The sequence below is a fragment of the Carya illinoinensis genome, chromosome 1, assembly GCF_018687715.1.
Source record: "Carya illinoinensis cultivar Pawnee chromosome 1, C.illinoinensisPawnee_v1, whole genome shotgun sequence".
Classification (NCBI taxonomy): Eukaryota; Viridiplantae; Streptophyta; class Magnoliopsida; order Fagales; family Juglandaceae; genus Carya; species Carya illinoinensis.
In genome coordinates this window covers 11,425,132-11,445,814 of record NC_056752.1, presented here as the reverse complement: position 1 = coordinate 11,445,814, position 20,683 = coordinate 11,425,132, and the positions used below count along the sequence as shown (strand labels likewise).

At 36.3% G+C, this 20,683-nt stretch overlaps 3 protein-coding genes across 18 annotated transcripts in view; 1 reads left to right on the top strand and 2 right to left on the bottom strand.

Moving 5' to 3' along the window:
- The window catches only part of LOC122310513 (E4 SUMO-protein ligase PIAL2-like), a 32,191-nt gene extending 29,434 nt beyond the window's left edge, over positions 1–2,757 (top strand). For all 16 annotated transcript variants that reach the window (XM_043124453.1, XM_043124442.1, XM_043124473.1 and 13 more), the window contains 2 exons: positions 1,403–1,824; positions 1,903–2,757. In XM_043124453.1, coding sequence (XP_042980387.1) covers positions 1,403–1,824; positions 1,903–2,562 — 1,082 coding nt within the window. In that variant the 3' untranslated portion in view covers positions 2,563–2,757. The remainder of the gene's footprint in view (positions 1–1,402; positions 1,825–1,902) is intronic.
- Positions 2,758–4,303: 1,546 nt separating this feature from the next.
- On the bottom strand, positions 4,304–8,119 carry LOC122310508 (probable WRKY transcription factor 24). The gene is made up of 2 exons (XM_043124420.1): positions 7,449–8,119; positions 4,304–5,103 (listed from the first exon to the last, which is right to left on the bottom strand). Exons 1-2 carry the CDS (start codon positions 7,886–7,888, stop codon positions 4,926–4,928), a joined length of 618 nt encoding a protein of 205 aa, XP_042980354.1. The 5' UTR covers positions 7,889–8,119; the 3' UTR covers positions 4,304–4,925.
- Positions 8,120–8,923: 804 nt separating this feature from the next.
- On the bottom strand, positions 8,924–19,840 carry LOC122310501 (39S ribosomal protein L46, mitochondrial-like). Its single transcript, XM_043124410.1, has 6 exons — positions 19,466–19,840; positions 19,113–19,178; positions 17,968–18,042; positions 16,749–16,878; positions 16,557–16,679; positions 8,924–9,339 (listed from the first exon to the last, which is right to left on the bottom strand). Exons 1-6 carry the CDS (start codon positions 19,618–19,620, stop codon positions 9,196–9,198), a joined length of 693 nt encoding a protein of 230 aa, XP_042980344.1. The 5' UTR covers positions 19,621–19,840; the 3' UTR covers positions 8,924–9,195.
- Positions 19,841–20,683: the final 843 nt, after the last annotated feature.

Below are 20,683 nucleotides of genomic sequence, written 5' to 3'. Positions count from 1 at the left end.
GGTGACTGTGGAGGAGAAAGGGTTAGAGTAGGTAATGGTAGAGGATCACACTCAACAACCGAAGACGTGTCTGAGAAATAGGGTATGGACTCAAAAAATGTGACATCAGCACTTGTGAAGTAGCATCGAAGAGCAGGACTATAGCAGCGATATCCTTTTTGTGTTCGGGAATAACCAACAAAGAAACACTTGGTAGCACGTGGATCAAGTTTATCAGAGCCTGGGCCAAGATTATAAACATAGCAAACACACCCAAAGATTTTGGGTGGAAGAGCAAAGGTTGGCAATGAGGGAAACAAAATGGAGAAGGGAGAGGAGCCATCGAGGACAGATGAAGGCATACGATTGATAAGGTGACACGCAGTAAGAATACCATCACTCCAAAAACGTTTAGGAACATGCATGTGCAATAACAGAGCTCGAGTTACATCTAACAAATGACGATTTTTACGTTCAGCCACCCCATTTTGTTGGGGTGTGTAAGAACATGAAGTTTGATGAACAATTCCCTTATTGCTTAAGACAACTCATGAATCTAACACGAACACCACACAAAATTAGCGAGTTTGGGTTTGATGTTAACAGGTTTGGATCAAAACGGATTAATCCGTTAAGACATAATTTATAAATAGGTCAATCCGCTTAATTCGAAATCAACTTGTTTTGACTTGTTTAGGTTTTATTTCAAAATTATAATTTTATTATTGTTAAGTTGTAATATTAGTATTTCTTAGTATGCTTATATTTTATTATTTAGATTGTAATTCTGGACCTATACTCGTATTTATTATTGTAGAGTGTAATATTGGTTTTAGTGTATAAGAAAACTTAAATAATATTGGTTTTTTGTCACTAAGTTATCTTATTTTTTTGTCAGTAAGTTGTCTTATTTTTTAAGATATTGTGACTACTAATAAATATAGATTTTAACATTTATGTAAAATTATGTTAATTAGGTAAAATAGGTTGTGTGTTAGTTCAGCCCATTTATATGAAACAAGTACTTTAAATGAGTTGTGTCGTGTTGATCTGTTTATAATTAATTATTAAATGATTCAAAACGGGTGACACGACTCATTATCTAAATGGGCCGTGTTAAGGTTTGAAAGTTTGACACATTTAGCTTAACGGGTTGGGTCGGGTTTACGTTGACCTATATAATCAAATGTTTATAACCTGACACGACTCGAACATGACTTGAAAATACGAATGACTGTCCCTAATGTTGGCCAAAAGTGTCATTCAATCGTAGTTGATAAACTTTTCCAGACCATATGAGCTGGGATGCATTAATTCAAATAAAACCCAATATATTTGTTTGTTTGTGAATGACTTGGTGCTACCTTACGTTTATTGTTGGCAAATGATACCTTTTGATGGAATTTAGATTTTGTGTTTTAAGGAATGGATTCGCTGGGGCAAGGAGGCATGCCATTCACAACACTCTTGCAGGGTTGTAACCTTGATGATAAATTTTTGGAGTCTCAACATACTCCACTAATCGTCAAAGAGTCTCTACCCCAAGTTGAAATGGTCGCTAAAAAGAGACATTGGGGTGGCAAGTTCAGTGTGGAGGAAGACAATCTCCTTGTGTCAGCGTGGCTCAATACTAGCTTGCATACTGTAACTGAGGAAAAACACAAGTCATATTGGGAGAGAATTTGGGAGTTCTTTCTCAAGCACAAGGCCCAGGCGATTTCTGAACGTAGTCCGTCCTCCCTAATGAATCGCTGGACAATAATTAAAAATGGCATCGATAATTTTTGTGATTGTCTTGCCCAAATCGAATCAATACATCAAAGCGATATGACTGAACATGACAAGGTATAATTTGAAATGGTTGTCAATACAGTCGATAGTTTGAAGATACTAATTGCTTTTTAATTTCTTCTAATTTTTCAGATTCTTCAGGCAAAGGCCAAGTATCAACAGCTTCATGAAACCTCTTTTTCATTTGAACATTGTTGGACATCATTGAGACATCAAGGAAAATGGTTGCAGCGCCGTAACCTCTTGAAAAGAATTAGAAGACTACCATGTATGGCATCTTCTCCATCAACTCCAGATTCGACAATTCTAGGGGAAGATAATGTCTCCAATGATAGCTTTCAAGACTCGGAAAGACCGATAACCATGAAAGATGAGAAGGAAAAGCGAAAGAGAGAAAAGAGTACAAAGTCAGATGATGCAGTATTACCGAACTCCATCAGGAAAGATAAGTTGAAGAAACTAACTGAAAATCTGGACGAAGCACGTGATCAAGAGAAAGGGTTCACATGTCTTGAGCAAGAAAAGACTCACTTAAAACATTCAATGGAGGAGGAAAAGAGGATCTGCATGAGGCAAGAAATGTTTCGATCGGAACAAGCTCAAAAAGAACTAATCCGTTCGGAGAAGGGAATAGGAATACTTCAATTAAAACGAGACAGACTTCAAGTAGAACGAGACATGGAGGAAGTACGAATTATGGCGATCGATACAAGTGCCATGTCTCCAATGCAACAACAGTATTTTCAGCAACGTCAAGTGGAAATTCTTGAAAGGCAAAAAATGAGTAAATAATAATTATTTCCTTTTAGTTGCGTATTTTCTTTCAAATCGATATTTTGACTCATGATGGGCTCATTGTCTGAAGTTTGTGAGCAGAACTTGGTGCTCTTTTTGATGAAATAGCTTGTTATATATTCACCTGTTATGTTGCATACTATGTCCCAACTTCATTTGAATGGATATAATACCTGAAACTTATACCATTTATTTCATTTTTCACACCTATTTGTAGGGACCAAGACCATCTAATAAATCTAAATAGAAACTAGCAAAAACAAGAACTCAATCAAGATTAGAGTAAGTAAAGCGACCACAAAATTTCTACATCCAAAGTTCATATGATTGGCTAATTTGGAATAAAAAAGAAGTCTCTCTCTCTCTCTCTCTCTCTCTCTCTCTCTCTCTCTCTCTAATGCAATGATGGTATCCCATGAATTCATCTTCAATGATTATGAGTTTATGACACAGAGTTATGCACGCCTTTATAATGATTTGGGTGTTTCAAGTTGGAAAAATCCTGCATATAACAAAATTATTGCAAATTACGTTTGAAGCATTCTGACTTGGAGTTCTAAGGCCACGTTAGGTTTCATAGATGATATCAATTCATTTTATCCCATCTCATCTCAATATTTAAATATTTTTCAATTTTAAATTTTTAACTTTTTTATCTAATCGTTACCTAATCATTATAATTTTAAAAAAAATCAATTTTTTTAAATCTCAAAAAAAATTATATTAACAATTTATATTCTAACAATATTATAATTTTATAAGATTTTATTCAAACTTTTTTTTTCTCTCATTTTCCAAAATCTCAGAAAATATCTTAACTCAAATCATTTTACTACTATTCACAAGCTATCTCACTATTATTTATATATTTTTCATTTCATCTAATCTCATTTACATAATCAAATGAAGTCTAAATCATTTATTACGGCTCCGTGGGACACACGCAATAATTTTGAGAATTAAGATAACCCAACTTTCTAACATTATCTCTTTTTTGAACAAAATTTATATATGGATAGGCTAGTTTTTACGATTGAATATGAGAAAATAATTCATTTGAAACTTTCTCAGAAGTTTAAAGAATATAGACACAAAAAGCCTTCAGTAGATGTGTATCACTATTCAATTGCTCTTCCTCTCCACAAAAACTTTTGGAACTATCTCCACTTCGAGTCCAAAAAGATGGCCTTGGATTGTAGTGATCAGTGAAATTTGAAGGGGAAATAGTCTTATTTATAATGAAATAATATAAACATTAAAAAACGAAGATTACAAAAACAGTCACGTAGGAGAATGACCACTTGAGAGGAATGCGATCGTTAGAAAAATAAATGAATAAAGAGAAGTAATGGATGACATGATGGCTAGCTGGAAACAATACAAATCATGAATGAGAATGAATATTTGAATTAATGGAGTTATAAAAATTTATTAAAAAAAAAAAAAGATAAAAGAGTTTTTTTTTTCTTTTTTTAATTTAAGAAATCAGTGGAATTTGGTTGAATATAAAATTGTGTTTATAAAATCAAAATAAATATTTATAAAATCATTAACTTTTGCGGTGATTCGTGTCATCGCAAATAATTATTTGTTCTGCCGCAAAAAGGCATAACAACGGTTGTTGTCGTTGTCGTCGTAATATGTATTTGCTTCAATTTTGCTGTCGCAAATAAGTATTTGAGATGGAAGACCAATATATAGGTAGAGCTCCACATGCATGATCATGCAAATCCATTAATCCTAGAATTTGAATTTTATATATATACATAAATATCTTTTTTGTCGACTAATGACAGCTAGACCATTTTAAACTTCAAGTATCGTTTCTAAACAAGTATAAATCCCAGCCAGAAATTAACCTGAAAGTAACATTTCTTGAACACAATACCGACCGGAAGAAATTACTCTGGTAGTTCAACATGCAGTACTGCACGCGCGGCTTCAGTAAAAGTTTCCAAACTTTAGAGCATCAGAACAACTCGAATCAATAAACTCTCTTGTACAAACAGTGTTTTGGCATTAACATTAGCTTTATTGTATTGTTCAAAGATATAAGATAACGAATCAATATATGAGTAATACTTGATACAGTCATGAGTTGTGCAAGGCACACTCTTTTTGAAAAAGCTAGATCGAGTAGGGAACTTTATCATTATTAAAATATTAATTTTTTTTATGTCAGTCCATATTGATTTACTTTTTTTTTTAAATAAGTGCGGTGCTTGCGTACTCTATGATTACAAATATCATTTTTCTTAATATATATATATATATATATATACACACACAAGCTTGTTATGTTGTTGCATGCAACAGAGTTGCTAGCGAAGTACGTAGTAAGGTATAAGTGAGCTTATAAATTAGAAGGAAGAGAGGAAGTGCATTTGTTTCAAAAGAGGAGTTAGGGTTTCCATCAGCTTCTCACAAGGATGATTGTGAATGCCCTCATATGTTGTCACCACAATGCTCGTGTCCTTTGATAGCCTTTGCACCTGTTTCTTCACACTGCATGTGTGATGCGTGCACCGATAGTAGCTCCTACATGAAGATATATACTCCAAATTAGCCAATATATATATTTGAGCAATGTTTGGTTAAAAATAAAAAATGAAAATAAAAAAATAAAAACTCAAAATAAAGTTTATAATAAAGTAATGTTGCTTGCTATGATGAATCAGATTGCAAGGCCCTTTTTCTTTCTTTTTTTTCTTTTTTTTTACTGTAAAATAAATTTAATGTTCTACATCTAACTATATCAGTTAGTAAACTTTATTTTTATGAAATCTCTTTGTGAACGTAATATTTCTCTATATACTTTACCCAAATCAACAAATACATGCATGCAGCATTTCAAGCAATGTATAGGTAGTCAAAGATTATGTCAAATCCATATATATGATTTCATGATATTAATCCGTTATTAATTTAGTTATGATCATATCAGATTCGTATCATTAAGTAAGGTATAAATAAACTTTGTGGTAAGAGATCATTATGCACCTTAAATTATCAAAATTGGCAAATTGCTTCCTTAAAATATATTTAAAATTGATACTTTGCATCCTATCTTAAGATCTAGGGGTGTTGTAGCAGCTCTCAGGCTATACGATATATAATATGACACATTTTAATTGTGTTTTGTTTAGATAATATACATATAATATCACTACAAGAAAATTCATCAATCGCGGCAATTTTTGTTTTGCTGGAAAAACATTCTCCGCAATAGGTCACATTTTGCCGCGATTTTAAAATCACTGCTGTGTTTTTTGAGCCAATGGTCAATTTAAAGTGCGTGGTGGCCCATTTTTGCAGTTTCAACAATTAATAAGGTTTTTGCAATGAAAGTTTTTGCCAGGAAATCTATATATATATATATATATTCAAAAAAGAACCTTACAAAAATAAACTCGATCATAAATTGACGTGGTTTCATGTAATACTTCATATTTACTTTGTAGTAAAAGATACTTTATAATCTCATACATCACATAAAACCACGTTAATTTATAAATGAAATATTAATTCTCATACAAATATATATCCAATAATTAAGAGGTCAGCTAAACATCACTGTAGGGTGCATCATCAGAAAACAAAATGGAGATTACCAAAGATCAATTAATTGAATCGGTTAAGCCTATATCTGGATAATGATCAACTCATCATGATGGGTAAGTTGATTTTTCATATATACATATTTCCATTCCATGATCTCCCTTTTAGATGTGTGTGTGTATATATATATATATACTAAATTGTGAAAATTAGTTAAATAGTCGTTTGATTAACATATATGGACAAAAAATTAAGAGCCTTTGGAACCAAAACAGGAAGACGTACGTGCATTATTAATATTCGATCTGTCATTTTATTGATGGATTATTCGATCATAATGATGTGATCAATTAATCAGGCATTTTACTTAACACTAAGAATTAAATGTATATATATATATATATAGAAAAACACTACTTTGCCTCTCAAAAGTGACCGCTCGTTAATTTTTTTTTTTTACTTAATGATTAAGAAAGTGATTTTTAGTGTATTAATGTATCTTTTAAAAAAATATATATTTAAATATATAAAAAAATGTGAAAAGAAAAAGAACTAAAAAATAAAAATGCCAAAGTGTGTTAGCGATCAAATGGAGCAATGCTACTCAGGCGGCAGAGTAGCAACCAAAACTTGCGATGCAAATGACCATAATTCTTGTAGTGACTCCAATATATATATATATATTTATATATACACATACATACATATATATGGAACGAGCCGATCGATGGAGCTGTACATTGGATTAATCAAATATTAGACTGAATTTTATTATACACTCGTTCAATCTTTAAATTTCATGAATTTTTATTTATTTTTTATTTTTTTATTTACTAAGGATTTTCTTGGAAGTACTGTCTATTTAATTTCTTCAATCTTAATTGATATCATTTTTCCTTTTTATGTTTTCATTATTTACTTGTTTTAGTTTTAGGACTTATCTGCTAATCGTGCTACCGAGAAAAATTCGAACCCATGCATGCAAGAGTAATATTATTGCATGTAGTTCCCAAAAATACGTACAACTGATTATAAATGACAAGATTAAAATTTTAGCTTGCTCTCCCGGAGAAAAGATCATGAATCTCCTGTTCTCGAGTCTCCTATATATCTAACTATATATCATAATGCATGCATGGACGTACAAGTACTAATTAAGAAAACAAAGCAAACCAAAAGCTGAAAAGCACATACCCATCTCCCCTGGAGGCTAGGCCAGGCAACGGGATATATGATAAACTAATTAATTAGCCATGCATGCATGCAACGTAAGAAGCTGTATTGAGAAACTTCGGTTAATATATATAGCGCGCGCGCACACACACCTGGGATAGATGCTGTTCTTCACAGCTTTCTGTCCATATTTTCTCCACCGGTACCCATCATCGAGAATATCGTCCGCACTCCGAGTCTGAAACGCGAACCTAGGCCGCGTTGCTTTTTTCATCCTGCCAGCTTTTCTCTTATCCTTATAATAACCCTTTTCTGGATCTTCATTAACAGTAGTACTAGTACTACCAATATTTTCAGCCATTGTAGAATTATTAGCGCTTTCTATCATTGGCTTCTTGTCAGTAAGCCTGACTTGACCTGAAGAGATCAGAAGGCTGACCCAGTCAATCTCTGGATTGAGGACTTGAGGAGAGTCCAAAGGAGGAGGGTGCAATGAAGAGGATGGGATTGAGGGTAAGAAGAAGAAAGGCGGGTTACTTTGAGTTGGCAACAGTGGTGGTGGTGGGGTTATTGGGAGTTCTTGGCCTTCCATAGATGGGTCCCCAGAGAGAATAATGCTGATGGGAGGAAATGAAAAGGTTGGAGGACTGAAGTTTATAGACAGAAAAGCTGGTGGAAGGTGAGAAGGGGTTGGACTGACCCAGAGAGAGAGAGAGAGGTTTTAATGCTGAAAGTAGGGTCCCTCTCTATATAATTACCTACATATCTTGCAACTGAGGTAAACCCAACAACATTTCAACTACTTCAGTTCACCTGCCCCTATAAGTGAAAGGAGACGTGCCCCAATATGTCTATCGTTATCATCAATGCATGCATTTGCATGGTCCTCTCTGCCTCCCCCACCAAGAATATCGCTTGATTATGTATATAAGTGAATTGATAAAAACGACATATTGTGGAACTATAGGACACATGTTCAAAACAACACAAAATGTTAGCTTGATTAGGTACTATTTTTCTACTGATTGAGAGCGGACTGGCTTAATTATGGCCACCTTAGACCATCTATGGAGCACCTTATGGTTTACCCCTCTTTCGTACGTAACTAGTTCCCATTGAAAGGAATGAATTATACAGATTTTGGGGCATGCAAAATTCCATACAGATTCTTTAAAAATTTGGAAACCATACGAGAAAATTTATATTTTTTTAATGATAGATCACCTTTTTTTTTTTTTTCAAAAAGTCTCCACGAAACTAGCACACCCTAAACATATATATTACTATGTTTCTAGTCGTGCAATATCACTTTGCGCCATACTTTTTCTTTGAATATGGCTTTCAATCTCTCCTCACTTGGACTCAAGTCCAATCACCCCATATCGTGGTTCATTTGGTGTATTGATCAATGGGAAAGTCAGTACTGATTAGGTCACCTACGAGGACTTGTAGCCCACCCATCAAAGTTGACCGCCTTGGCTAAGGCATTCTACGTAATCAAATGATGAAAATCCAAATAATATGAATCCATGAAAACCATTTACTTCACAATTTGATACACAACATCAACTAGCAGAACGAGGCTTGTAGATAAAGTGCTATATATGATGAAACTACAAATTTCATATGGGACCAAAGCTGTGAGTAATTTTTTATTTATTTTTTGGCAGTTGAGGAAGGAGATTAAAGTACGTACAAAAACAGCACGTTGAAAGAAAATGGTTCATGCAGTGTCAAACCTATTTTATGCTCTGGCAAAATCTCAACTGCATCCCGCAGCCTAATTCTATGTGAGCCTGTATTGCAAAAATTTGAATGGAAAAATAGAAACATATTAATCATCGACAATTTCTTAAAGCAACCTATTGTGTGGATTGGAAACTGGATAGGATTGTTGCATCAGCTAATGATCATCTTGTTGAGAAATTCAGCTTCCTCGGGAAAATACTCCAAAAGTTCATCCTTGGTCACCCAAACAAAATCCTCACACTTCCCAATGTCAAACTTGTTGGTTGCAATCACTTGGGACTTGAAGAAGAATCGCTGAAAAAAGGAAAAGACAAGCAAGGGCTTAAGACAACCAGATGCAGCCATTACCAATACTCAATAATCTATAAGAATTGCAAGCACAATGGCACATGCACATTTTTTTATATAAGTAAGGGGTAAATTTTATTGAAGTGAATGAAATAGGCATAGCCTATGTACACAGGAAGTATACGGAAGAACGCCTAAATACATTCTAGAAGATCTAAATTAAAGATAAGAAGTCATGAACATTGGTTCCATTAAGCACAAAAGCTGAAAACCAGAGCAATAACTTGTGTACAAAAAATTTTCAAAGCTCTACCATAGTGCACTCCCTATCTTCAAACCACTACGCATTCCTTTCCAACCAAGCACAACACATAATGCACAACGGTATCATCTTCCATATTGCCGCCACCTGAGGGCAGCTGTGAATGTCCTTCCAACAAGCAAGTCAACCACCCTCAATGGCATTACCCAAGAAATATCAACTCTTCTAAAGATCTCATTTCACAATGTTCTTGTCACCTAACAATGCAATAATAAGTGATCCACTGATTCTTCATATTTTTTGCACAAATAGCACCAATCCATCACAATGAGTCCCCTCCTCTTTAAGTTGTCCGTGGTCAGAATTAATGGTCCCAAGCATAACGGTCCATACAAAAAAAGCTACTTTGGAAGGCACACGAGACCTCCGAATACTTTTACATGGGAAAGGTACATTACCTTGTGATGCCAATATTTTGTAATATGCCTGAACTGTGAACTTCTTTCTGCCAATGGACCTACACTGTATCCTATCCCCCTATGCCATTATACTTCCTATGGAGTATATCAATCTGAAAAATTCTGAAACGGTAAGGAATTCCCAATCATGATTATCCCTATTAAATAGGACATTCTACTGGTAAGAACCATGAGAAAATGCAAGAGTAGATCCTGTTACCATATACAATTTAGATGCTGTATAGATTATTATTTATTAGCTGTATAGATTATGTTACCATGTATAGATGCTGATTTTTAGGAATCAGTTAGACACCGTGTATGGCACGTACCTTTGTGTATAGATGGTATGAACGACATGAACAGAATTCAATTTACACAGAATCTGTTTTTCCAACAAGGGCTCTCGGTTTCTCTTGGGTTTTCTGAGTAATTTGACATGGTATCAAGAGCAAGGTTCGGTTGACTATATTTTATGATTTTTTTTTCTTCCTTTCTTGCACTACCGGTGTCTTCTGAGTGGAGCTTGTTCTTCTTGGTGTTTTCGGCCCTGTCTGAGTGGTTCTTGAGTGTATCTTGGTGTTTTTGGCGCCGTTTCTTGCTGCAGCAGTGGGCTGAGTGCATCGACTCCAAGGAATCGGCTCCAAGAAGCAGTGGGCTGGTGTTTTTTTTTCTCGGTTTTGGTTTCTCTCGTGTTTCGGTATCTCTCTTGGTGCACCCGAGTTCTGTGTCTGGTCTGGGCATTGTCAACTTCTTCTTAGACTTTTCGGCACTTTCTGATTTGTGGGCTGCGTGACTCGGCGTGGTCTGTCCATTATTTGGACTTTCGGCAGTCCAGTGTAGGGGCTTCTTGGTGTGCACGTGTAGGCCTTTCGGTCGGCAGTAATTGGGGGAGTGGGCAGGTATTATTTTTTTGTTATACTTTCTCATATTTACGGGCATAATGTCTTTTGAATCGTTTGCTATGAAATTTACGGGTAAGAATTACTCTGCATGGGAATTTCAATTTCGTTTATTTGTTATGGGAAAAGAGTTGTTGGGTCATATAGATGGGAGTGCTCCTGCACCTCAAGATGTCGAGGCTTTGTCTAAATGGCAAATTAAGGATGCTCGAGTTATGACTTGGATCCTTAGCTCCGTTGAGCCTCATCTTGTTCTAAATTTGAGGCCTTATAAAACTACTGCTGATATGTGGAATTATCTCAATACTGTTTATAATCAAGATAACTCTGCTAGGCGTTTTCAATTGGAGTATGAGATGGCTAATTTCACACAAGGAAGTCTCTCAATTGAGGAATATTTTTCTAGTTTTCAAACTCTTTGGGCTGACTATTCGGACATTGTTTATGCTAATATTCCCGCTGCAGCTCTCTCTGCTGTCCAAGCAGTGCATGCAACTAGCAAACGAAATCAATTCTTGATGAAACTACGGCCTGACTTTGAAATTGCACGGTCTAATCTGATGAATCGTGCTCCTGTCCCATCTCTGGATGCTTGTTTGAGTGAACTTCTTCGAGAAGAGTAGCGTTTACTCACTCAAGCTTCCATGGCACATCAGGCTCATGCTAGTGTACCTATTTCCGTGGCTTATGCAACACAGGGGAGGCATAAGGGGAGAGACATGCGTGCTGTCCAGTGTTTTAGTTGTAAAGCTTTTGGTCATATTGCTCGGGATTGTCCCAAGAAGTTTTGTAACTACTGCAAGAAACAGGGTCATATCATCTCTGCTTGTCCCATTCACCCTGAACGGAAGCAAGGTATTGCTTATCATACCTCCATTGGTGCCTCTAGTTCTGCTGCATTGCCTGCTGCCTCGCCGGTTGTTCCTATTCCTGTTCCTACAGCCTTAGCAAACCCGAACACACTCACTCCTGAAATGGTACAACAAATGATCATTTCTGCTTTTTCTGCTTTTGGGCTTTCAGGTAATCATCAAGTTTCTTCTACACCATGGTATTTTGACTCCGAAGCTTCTAATCATATGACCAATACTATTGTTCCCCTTTCCAATGTCTGAAATTATAATGGAAATCTGAAAATTAACACCGCTGATGGCAGCTCTTTGCCTATCAGTGCTGTTGGTGACCTTTCCTCTTCCTTAACTGATGTTTTTGTGTCTCCTGCTCTCTCTACAAATCTTCTTTCTGTTGGTCAATTGGTTGATAATAATTGTAATATCAATTTCTCCCGTTCTGGTTGTGTTGTGCAGGATCAAGTGTCCGGGAAGATGATCGCGAAGGGGCCTAAAGTGGGACGACTCTTTCCTCTCAATGTTTCTCCTTCCCCATCTATCCCTAGTTTTCCTTTACTTTCCTTTGCTTGTAATGCTGTTAGCCTTGGAAATAAGATGTGGCATAGACGTCTAGGCCACCCAAACTCAAATGTTTTACGTACTTTATTTAATTCTGGTTTATTGGGCAATAAAGCATGTTCTTCTCTTGATCTTTCTTTTGATTGTACAACATGCAAACTTGGCAAAAGTAAAGTTCTACCTTTTCCTTCTCATGCATCTCGTGCCTCACAATGTTTCGATATTATTCATAGTGATGTTTGGGTGATTGCACCTGTTGTTTCTCATGCGCATTATAAGTACTTTGTTACTTTTATTGATGATTTTAGTCGTTTTACTTGGGTTTACTTCCTACGGGCTAAGACAAAAGTTTTTTCAGTCTTTCAACGCTTCCTTGCCCTTCTTGAGACTCAATTCTCTGCCAGCATCAAGATCTTGCGATCTGATTCTGGAGGTAAATACATGTCTACTGAGTTTCAAACCTTTCTCCAAAGCAAAGGTATCATCTCTCAGCGTTCTTGTCCATCAACACCGCAACAAAACGGTGTTGCTGAGAGGAAAAATCGTCATCTCCTTGATGTGGTAAAAACCATTTTACTTGAATCATCTGTTCCTCCTCGGTTTTGGTATGAGGTGCTTTCTACTTCAGTTCATTTGATCAATTGCTTACCATCTCCTACGCTAAATCATGTTTCTCCTTTCTTTAAGTTGTTTGGTCATTCTCCTTTATATTCTGATCTTCGTACTTTTGGCTGCGTTTGTTTTGTGCATCTCCCTGCTCATGAACGACATAAACTTACTGCTCAATCTGTTAAGTGTGCCTTTCTTGGTTATGCTATTCCTCAAAAGGGTTATGTTTGTTATGATCCTCATGCTCGTCGTATACGGGTTTCTAGGAATGTGGTTTTTTTTGAAAATCAATATTTCTTTCCATCTCATTTTGAGCTGCCATCTGCATCTTTATCTCTTTTGCCTAATTTTTCTGATTCCTCGACAATTGTGGAAAGGTTTAAACCTGGTTTTGTGTATGGAAGACGTAGTTGACATGAGTCTAGCTCCACTTCCTCAGTGCCCCCTCCCGATCATGACCCGACGCCTGATCCCGCTCCTGCTCCTGCTCCTGCTTCCACCACTCTTCATCGGTCTACTCGTACTTCTCGACCCCCTGATTGGTATGGTTTCTATTCTCCTGTCTCTCTTGTCGCTACTTTATCCTCTATTTCCATTCCTTTTTGCTACAAACAGGCCATGGAACGCGAGTGTTGGCAAAATGCAATGCAAATAGAACTTCAAGCACTTGAGGAGAATCACACTTGGGATATTGTTCCTTGTCCTCCTACAGTCAAACCTATTGGGAGTAAATGAGTTTTCTCTGTAAAACTTCACTCTGATCGCTCTTTGGACCGGTACAAAGCTCGCCTTGTAGCTCTGGGTAACAAGCAGGAATATGGGGTTGATTATGAGGAGACATTTGCTCCTGTTGCCAAAATGACCACGGTTCGAACCATCTTAGCTATTGCTGCTTCACAGTCGTGGAAACTGCATCAGATGGATGTGAAGAATGCATTTCTTCATGGTGATCTCCAAGAGGAGATTTACATGAAGCTCCCCTCTGGTATGACTACTTCTTCTCATGATGTATGTAAGCTACGGCGTTCTCTGTATGGGCTCAAGCAAGCGCCCCGGGCTTGGTTTGAGAAGTTTCGCAGTACAATTCTTTCATTCAGTTTTACACAAAGTCAGTATGATTCTTCTCTCTTCTTCCACACGTCTGCGTCGGGTATAGTCATTCTCTTGGTTTATGTGGATGATATTATCATTACTGGCACTGACTGTAGTTTGATTACTAAGCTTCAGCAGCTGTTACATGCAACTTTTCATATGAAAGATCTTGGCCAGCTCACATATTTTTTAGGATTGGAAGTTCATCATCAGGCCAGTGGTATTTTCGTGAACCAACATAAGTATATTCAAGATCTTATCACTTTGGCTGGTTTGGAGGACACTTCTTCTGTTGATACTCCTATGGAGGTCAATGTCAAATACAGGAAAGATGAAGGGGACCTTCTGAATGATCCTACTCTCTATCGGCGCCTGGTTGGGAGTCTTATCTACTTGATCACTACTCGACCTGATATCTCCTATGTTGTTCATCAGGTTAGTTAGTTTATGTCTGCTCCTCGGCATCTCCATCTTGCTGTTGTTCGACGCATCATCCGCTATCTTCAAGGTTCACCTACTCGTGGGTTATTCTTTCCTACCGGCTCCTCACTTCAACTTGTTGCCTATAGTGATGCTGATTGGGCTGGGTGTCCAGATACACGTCGATCTACTACGGGTTGGTGTATGTTTTTAGGTGATGCCTTAATTTCTTGGAGATGCAAGAAGCAAGATCGTGTGTCTAAATCCTCTACTGAGGCAGAGTATCGTGCTATGTCTACTGCTTGTTCTGAAATTGTGTGGCTACACGGTCTTCTTGAGGAGCTTGGGTTTCCTCAGACTACTTCTACCCCTCTTCATGCTGATAACACTAGTGCTATTCAAATTGCCACCAATCTCGTTTTCCATGAACGCACCAAGCACATTGAGGTTGATTGTCATTCTATTCGAGACACCTTGGAAAGTCGGGTGATATCTCTTCCTCACATCTCTTCTGATCTCCAAGTGGCTGATGTCTTCACCAAAGCTATGACTCGACAACGGCATCAATTTCTTGTTGGCAAATTGTTGCTAGTTGACTTACCAGCATCAATTTGAGGGGGGATGTTACCGTATACAATTTAGATGCTGTATAGATTATTATTTATTAGCTGTATAGATTATGTTACCATGTACAGATACTGATTTTTAGGAATCAGTTAGACACCGTGTATGGCACGTACCTTTGTGTATAGATGGTATGAACGACATGAAGAGAATTCAATTTACACAGAATCTGTTTTTCCAACAAGGGCTCTCGGTTTCTCTTGGGTTTTCTGAGTAATTTGACAGATCCAGCACAGAAACATCCCTGTTAGCTACAATACTGGAGAGAGCTGGGAAAGCCCTTTCAAGAGCGCGATCTTCACACCAAACATCATGGCAAAACCTAACTCTGGTGGCCTCTCCAACTACAAAACGGATGTGGTTTTGGCCAACCCCTCCCCCCTCTTCCTCTTGCAAAAAAAAAAGCATTTCCATGTTGAAAGCCAATAACTTCCTTCCACAACGAACCCCCCTCCAAGTGGTACCTCCAAAGCCATTTCCCTAGTAAAGCTTTACTGAAGGTCCTCAAGTTGCACACTCCCAAACCTCTAAACGAGATTAGAGAGCAAACTTTATTCCACTAAACAAGATGGAATTTTGTTTCCTCCCCCATACCACCCCACAAGAAAGTCCAAAATAACTTCTTGATTCTAATCGCCACCCCTGTAGGCAACGGAAATAGAGATAAAAAGTAGGTCCGAAGGTTAGATAATGTGCTTTTAATTAGTGTAAATCGGACCCCTTTTGATAAATACAAGTATGCCACCAGAACTTTGCAGACCTACAACTCCTAGTCTGGCAAGTTCTCAAGGCAGCTCCAAAACCCACGGTTGTTGGAGTACTTCCCTGTATGACCGAGAGTCAAAAGTGGTTGCCATCGTTGCTGGTAGTAACAAACGCGCAGGATCACCTTCTCTTCTAGCTTCCTTCAATGCCTCCGCTAGCTTCCTCCAGTCCATTCCATCCCTATCCCCTGGAATAAAGGTTAAACTCCGGCGACCTCCCCTACCATACTCCACCAGAGCCATGTAAAAACCTCGGGAGTTAGAGCATTGCTGTGCAATGAAGCCCCTGTCCCCTTCCCAATGAGCAGTGTAAAACTCCTTACCCCCAGCCTTCAAACACTCCTCCAAAGCTCTAGAAAACCATCAAACTGTAGCTAGCCCCAAGCTCATATCTTTGACAACTTTCCAACCCTTCTCAGTTAATAGCACATGGCGTCCATCCCTTAACACCTCAAACACCTTGGATTCGATTACAACATGTTTTGTAGAAGGCATTTTCCTTCCAATACAGCCAAAGCCACGCCGTCAAATGCCCACGACCACCATCGGACACGAAATGATTATGTGTGGAATGTTAAGTGTACGGAATAACTTATTTAATGGGGAATATATTAAATCTAGTTATGCCACATGCACATTGGCAAACAAGAGAGCAAAGTTAAAGTTATATCAAGATAATGTACCTTAAAAGATGGAATGTTTGACTTGGTATCTGTTGGCTGTATAATATGACCCATTGGAGCATTTCCTACAAAATATGTATTGGAAAGGTCTCCAATCACAGATTCTAATGCAGACTCTGCACACTGCAAAAATTAAAGAATTTATATATATGGGAAGAATAAGAAGAAGCTGATAAACAAATAGCAACTCACATTGCGCAATGTCTTCTCAGATCCATATACTTTTTCTGGAAAATGCCAGACAGGCTCACCGCTAGGAGCTCCATATGCTTTGCCATAGAGCAGAAGGTAGAGTCTTCTGTCGAGTGCTCTCTGCAATGACCTAAAGAGGAAAAAAAGAAAGGCAAATGGAGGTTCATAAATAGAAAAATTGCACTCCAATCTTCCACATGATAATGTCAGTTCAAACCTAATTCCAGGAAAAGGTTAATAAAACACTGATTTCAATGAGTTCATTCATTTTCTTGAAAAGTTTCCATTGGCCATATTGAATTTTTCTGCAGTGAATTTCACTACATGCCAGTGACATGCTAGCATAAACATCAGCCAGAAGATTAGCTGTCTTCACAACCATCCTCATGCGCCGAGTGCATTGTTTTAAACATGCATACACACACATACACGATCAATATTTTTGGCTATATCAAGGGAAATACGCCAGTGCTTCTGTTATGCCTTCAAAAGCCCAGATGACCAAGGTTTAATCAAGAGTAAACCTACAATATATGTATGTATGCATGTATGTATGTATATGTATATGTATATTTTCATCAATTGCATGCAGAAATGAATCAGTCAAAGTTCTTTTTGATAAGAGATTTAAATGAATCAGTCTAAGTTAAAAGCTAAAGAAAAAACAAACTCCACTTATAATACCACAGAACTTGTAACATGAACACCGGCTGTCTCATAGAAAAACTACGCTCTAGTGTTGAAGAAACAATGTACCACTGGGACAAAAGGCTGGCAGTTGGAAAATTTGTCTAATCAAAATTATGTCAACTCTATAACCAAATTATTAAACAAAATTAACTTATAAAAAAAAGATTATTTAAGAAAATTAGAGAAGCTAGAGGTCTAGGTTTAAATTTCTATATCTATGTAACCCATCCTCACTAGATCAATACAACTTCTTGACAACTCCATATGGTTATATACTGCTCAAATATCCCAATAATCTCTATAAGAGGCCAATAATTGAAATTGCATATAGAGAAATTCATTCAGTATTAACGAGAGAGAGAGAGAGAGAGAGAGAGAGAGAGAGAAGCAGGTTAAAACTACAACAGAATATTTTCAACCATCACTTATGAGTACTAATTAATATTGGCAGACAAGATTCAATTATATTTTCTTTTTCTACTAATCAGAAAAAATGGAATAGGTATTTTAATAAAGATCTGCTTTGTACTTCTTGTCATTCTTTTTGTCAGCTTCTGTGATCCGTGGAGCTGGCACATACTCCATTTGGTAGTCACCTTTTCCCCTGTTCATGGAATTCAGTGTCACGTAACATTATTTTAAAAAAAAAAAAAAAAACTATCTGCCTCAGTCTCTTTGTGTCTCTATATGAGAAAAAAGAGGGGAGGGATGAAGTGGGAGATAGAGAGTCTTGCATTTATCATTTATAATTTACAGCAAAATCTTAGACCAGTACTTACCAAGAAGCAACAGATTAAATAGATTTCAATACCTATGTCACATTCACATGCATGCAAATGGTAACAAAGCAAGTAAAAAACATAAATTCATACCTTTAATGTAACACAAGATACTAATAAATCCCCAGTTGTAAAATGCAACATGTGAGCTTTTAGAATGAACCATACCAATGTGATGCAACAGATATAGGCTTATTGTCCCAGAGTCTTGAAGCCTAATACAGTAAACCAAGTCACCTAATTCCAATCAAGCAAAAAAAAAAAAAAGTTTGATGTACATATTTATTAATTTCTTAATGCTACACCATTCACCCATCAGCCTGACCATTAGTCTCCTTCAACATATGGAATTCTACGCACTTGTCACATTTATCAAATATACACACATATTTGAATTACTTTTTTTTTTTTGGTGGGGTGGGGGGTTGGGAGTTAAGTAGATAGGAGGGAAACTAAGTGATAGTTCTGAAAGAAAGCATTTGCCATAACCCAGAAAAGCAAATGCTGCAGTTCAGATATCAATAACTTGCTTATGGATAAGCACCCATTTAACATAAGAAGTCAGATTTCCTCCAGCACTACACCATATGCTTTTATATAAATACTAACCAGGTAATACAACTGCTCATTGACCTAATTCATTTGAGAATCGATATAATGAGCTATAGAGACGACACTCAGGAATGGAATTACAATAACTGCAAATATCAGGATTTAAAGCTAAGATCCAGCAAGCAACAAATTAATTAAGATATGTGGTCAAGTGCAAGAAATCCAAATCAAAACACCATTTAAGAAAATGTGATATCTATGATAACTTAATACCATTCTATGCACAATAAACTTATTTTTTAAGTACTAATAATAATAAAAATACAAATATATAAATATTTACCTAGAATTAGACTTATCTAAAAGTTCATCCGGATATCTGCGTCGGTATTGTTGTCGCCACCGAAACCTAAACCCAAGAAGAAAAGAAGCAAAACCTAATATGAGCTACTTACACTTGTTATAGCACATTTATCTCACCAAATAGATCAAAATGAAAATCTCGGGTTTTACTGACATAAACCTCTGTTTATTAGCTCAGAAAACGGAAGAAACGAAAGAATAATCCAATTAAAACTTTATCGTGTTATCAAGTCCTCGATATATGAAAAGCTCGAATCAAATAACCCCAACATCGGACTCTATATGCCGATAAATTAGGATCGTAAGATGAAAATGACAATAGGAGAGACTTACGAGAACTCCTGAAACGCGTAAACCACTGGGTCGATTTTCGGGATTACAACAGGCAAGCGCTCGAACAACACAGAAGCTACGATTTTCTCGGGCCTCGTGCAGAATCCTCGGGCTATCACAAGCGGCCGAGCCAGCGACGTTAAAGATCTCTGCATTCTCGATCTGTATAATGAAAGAAGAAGATTATGATTTGATTTATTCTGCTATACTTGAAGCTGTTGGAATGCCGTTAAATGAGCAACAGGGTAACTAGCAGCCGCAGTAGCTGAGGAGGTGACCGGCAATGGCGACTGGCGAGGGCTGAGAGGTTTTCTTTCCTTGTTTTACGCAGATCCTGGGGTTCTTCGATTTTTCAACTAATGAGCTGGCTCATTTGATAAAATTTGAGTAAATACAAGGTAAAATCGGGGAGTCTGCTAATTCTGTCGGGTCATTTTTTTAAAAATAGAGTTTGTTTTTAAAAAAATTAATTTTTTAATATAGATTGTATATATTTATTTATTTTTTTAAAATAATTAGACAGTACTTACAAACTAATTATTGTAATTATTATTTTTCAAGATATATGTAATTTTATCTTTAAAATTTTTTTAAATTACTAAAATACCCTTTTCTAAAATGATATTTTTTTTTCATTTAATCAAAAGCCTATACGGGGACTGTAAATAAAATTTTTCTTTTTAATTTGCATTAATATTTTCATTTTGGTATGAATTGTTAGACCAATATTGATATGTGTACGAGTAATGTTATATTCTATATTTTTTTATTTTATTTTATTTTCATTCTATTAAATATGATGTAACATATTTATCATTATTGAATGATAAAGAACAATATAATAAAAAATCTTCTAATATAATAAATGTGTCATATCTTACATAGCATGTAAGAGTAAGATAGTGTGTGGTCACTGGTGTATATAATTTTTCCATGCATATTAAGATTTTTCACCATTCATTAAACTTAATATATTTCTTGTGTGAGGAATTAAGAGTGACCATTGCGTCTGCTTCTAGTTTATATATAAAGATAAGTGTTATATATACAAAACAATTATAAAAAATTATTTTATAAATTCATATAGTTTGATGTAGGATAATTAAGATCTTATGCGTCATATCAAGCTTGCCAGTTTTGTAAGGTTATTTTTCCTCCTTGTAATTCTTGTTTGTGAATTGTGACTAGATTGTATTTGTAAGTGGATTTTATGAATAT